Source organism: Salvelinus sp. IW2-2015, unplaced genomic scaffold (genome assembly GCF_002910315.2).
Source record: "Salvelinus sp. IW2-2015 unplaced genomic scaffold, ASM291031v2 Un_scaffold5836, whole genome shotgun sequence".
Lineage (NCBI taxonomy): Eukaryota > Metazoa > Chordata > Actinopteri > Salmoniformes > Salmonidae > Salvelinus > Salvelinus sp. IW2-2015.
In genome coordinates, this window is record NW_019947101.1 from 35,191 (window position 1) to 37,819 (window position 2,629).

The 2,629-nt window shown below is 38.1% G+C and overlaps 1 protein-coding gene across 1 annotated transcript in view; it reads left to right on the top strand.

The window, feature by feature from the left end:
- Positions 1 to 1,492, top strand: part of LOC139026794 (uncharacterized) — a 3,654-nt gene extending 2,162 nt beyond the window's left edge. Inside the window, 2 exon segments of the mRNA XM_070442076.1 lie at positions 309 to 395; positions 1,335 to 1,492. Of these exon segments, the coding sequence (XP_070298177.1) occupies positions 309 to 395; positions 1,335 to 1,492 (245 nt within the window).
- The last annotated feature ends 1,137 nt before the right edge of the window (positions 1,493 to 2,629 follow it).

Consider the following 2,629-nt stretch of genomic DNA (forward strand, 5'->3'; position numbering starts at 1 on the left):
AGAGAGAGATACGTCAGAGCGAATGGACTAAAGATACAGTAGAATACTATAGAATACAGTACAGTATGGGTCTCTTGGAGAAAAACAATTTYCGGACTTAAAGACGTAAGATACATACACTCAGCCACCCTTTACCTTGCTGACAGCTTTGCACACTCTTGGCATTCTCTCAACCAGCTTCACCTGGAATGCTTTTCCAACAGTCTTGAAGGAGTTCCCACATATGCTGAGCACTTGTTGGCTGCTTTTCCTTCATTCTGCGGTCCAATTCAAGACTCCACATGCTTTATCAGCTGGAACTTAAAAAGGAAGTAGTAGTACTAGTAGCAGTAGTAGTAGCAGTAGTAGCAGTAGGCTAAGTAGTTGTCGCTTCATTGTTAGTAGTATTAGTAGCGGTAGTGGTAGTAGTAGTGGTCGTATAAGTGTTTAAGGTTCAGGTTAGGCATTAACTCTGAATGGTTAAGCTAAGTGTTAAGGTTTGGGATAGACTTAAAACAAAAATAAAAAAATATATATTTTATTACCGGGTTTGAACTTGCAACCTTCAGAATCAGATGTTCTGAAGGTTGCAAGTTCAAACCCGGTAATAAAATATATATTTTTTTATTTTTGTTTATTTTTGTATTTTTTTAGCTTAACCATTCAGAGTTAATGCCTAACCTTAACCTTAAACTACTAATACTACTACCACTACCGCTACTAATACTACTACCAATGAAGCTACAACTACTTAGCCTACTGCTACTACTGCTACTACCACTACTACTAAGCCTACTACAGCTCCTACTACTGCTACTACTACTACTACTGCTATTAAGCATACTACAGCTTCTACTACTACTAAAACTACTTAGCCTACTACTACTACTACCACTACTACTACTTAGCGTAGTACTACTATTACTACTACTACTACGACTGCTCATATTACTACTACTGCTACTAATAATCCTACTACTGCTACTGATACTAGTACTACTAAGCCTACCACTGCTCCTACTACTACTACTACTTAACCTACTACTGCTCCTACTACTACTACTAAGCATACTACTGCTCCTACTACTACTACTACTACTACTACTACTACTACTAAGCCTACTACTACTACTACTCCTACTACCACTAAGCATACTACTACGACTAATACTACTAGTACTAAGCATACTACTACTACTACTACTGCTACTACTACTACTACTNCTTCACCTGGAATGCTTTTCCAACAGTCTTGAAGGAGTTCCCACATATGCTGAGCACTTGTTGGCTGCTTTTCCTTCATTCTGCGGTCCAACTCAAGACTCCACATGCTTTATCAGCTGGAACTTAAAAAGGAAGTAGTAGTACTAGTAGCAGTAGTAGCAGTAGTTGTAGCAGTAGGCTAAGTAGTTGTAGCTTCATTGGTAGTAGTATTAGTAGCGGTAGTGGTAGTAGTAGTAGTAGTAGTATAAGTGTTTAAGGTTCAGGTTAGGCATTAACTCTGAATGGTTAAGCTAAGTGTTAAGGTTTGGGATAGACTTAAAACAAAAATATAAAAATATATATTTTATTACCGGGTTGAACTTGCAACCTTCAGAACATCTGATTCTGAAGGTTGCAAGTTCAAACCCGGTAATAAAATATATATTTTTACATTTTTGTTTTATCCCAAACCTTAACACTGAGCTTAACCATTCAGAGTTAATGCCTAACCTTAACCTTAAACTACTACTACTACGACCACTACCGCTACTAATACTACTACCAATGAAGCTACAACTACTTAGCCTACTGCTACTACCACTACTACTAAGCCTAATACAGATCCTACTACTGCTACTACTACTACTACTGCTATTAAGCCTACTACAGCTCCTACTACTACTAAAAATACTTAGCCTACTACTACTACTACCACTACTACTACTTAGCGTACTACTACTACTACTACTACTACTGCTCATATTACTACTACTAAGCCTACTACTGCTACTGATACTAGTACTACTAAGCCTACCACTGCTCCTACTACTACTACTACTGCTCCTACTACTACTAGTAAGCATACTACTGCTCCTACTACTACTACTACTACTACTACTACTACTACTACTAAGCCTACTACTACTACTACTGCTACTACTACTACTCCTACTACTACTACTAAGCCTACTACTGCTACTGAGACTAGTACTACTACTACTACTAAGCCTACTACTACTGCTACTACTACTGATACTACTACTACAACTAAGCCTACTAGTGCTACTGATACTAGTACTACTACTACTACTACTAAGCCTACTACTGCTACTGATACTAGTACTACTAATACTACTACTACTAAGCCTACCACTGCTCCTACTACTAAGCCTACTATTGCTCCTACTATGACCACTAAGCCTACTACTGCTCCTACTACTACTACTAAGCATGCTACTACTACTACTACTACTACTACTAAGCCTCCTACAACTACTACTACTACTACTAAGCCTACTACTGCTACTACTACTAAGCATACTACTACTACTACTACTAGTGCTCCTCCTCCTACAACTACTACTACTAATACTAAGCCTACTACTGCTCCTACTACTACTACCAAGCATACTACTACTACTAATACTACTAGTACTAAGCATACTAC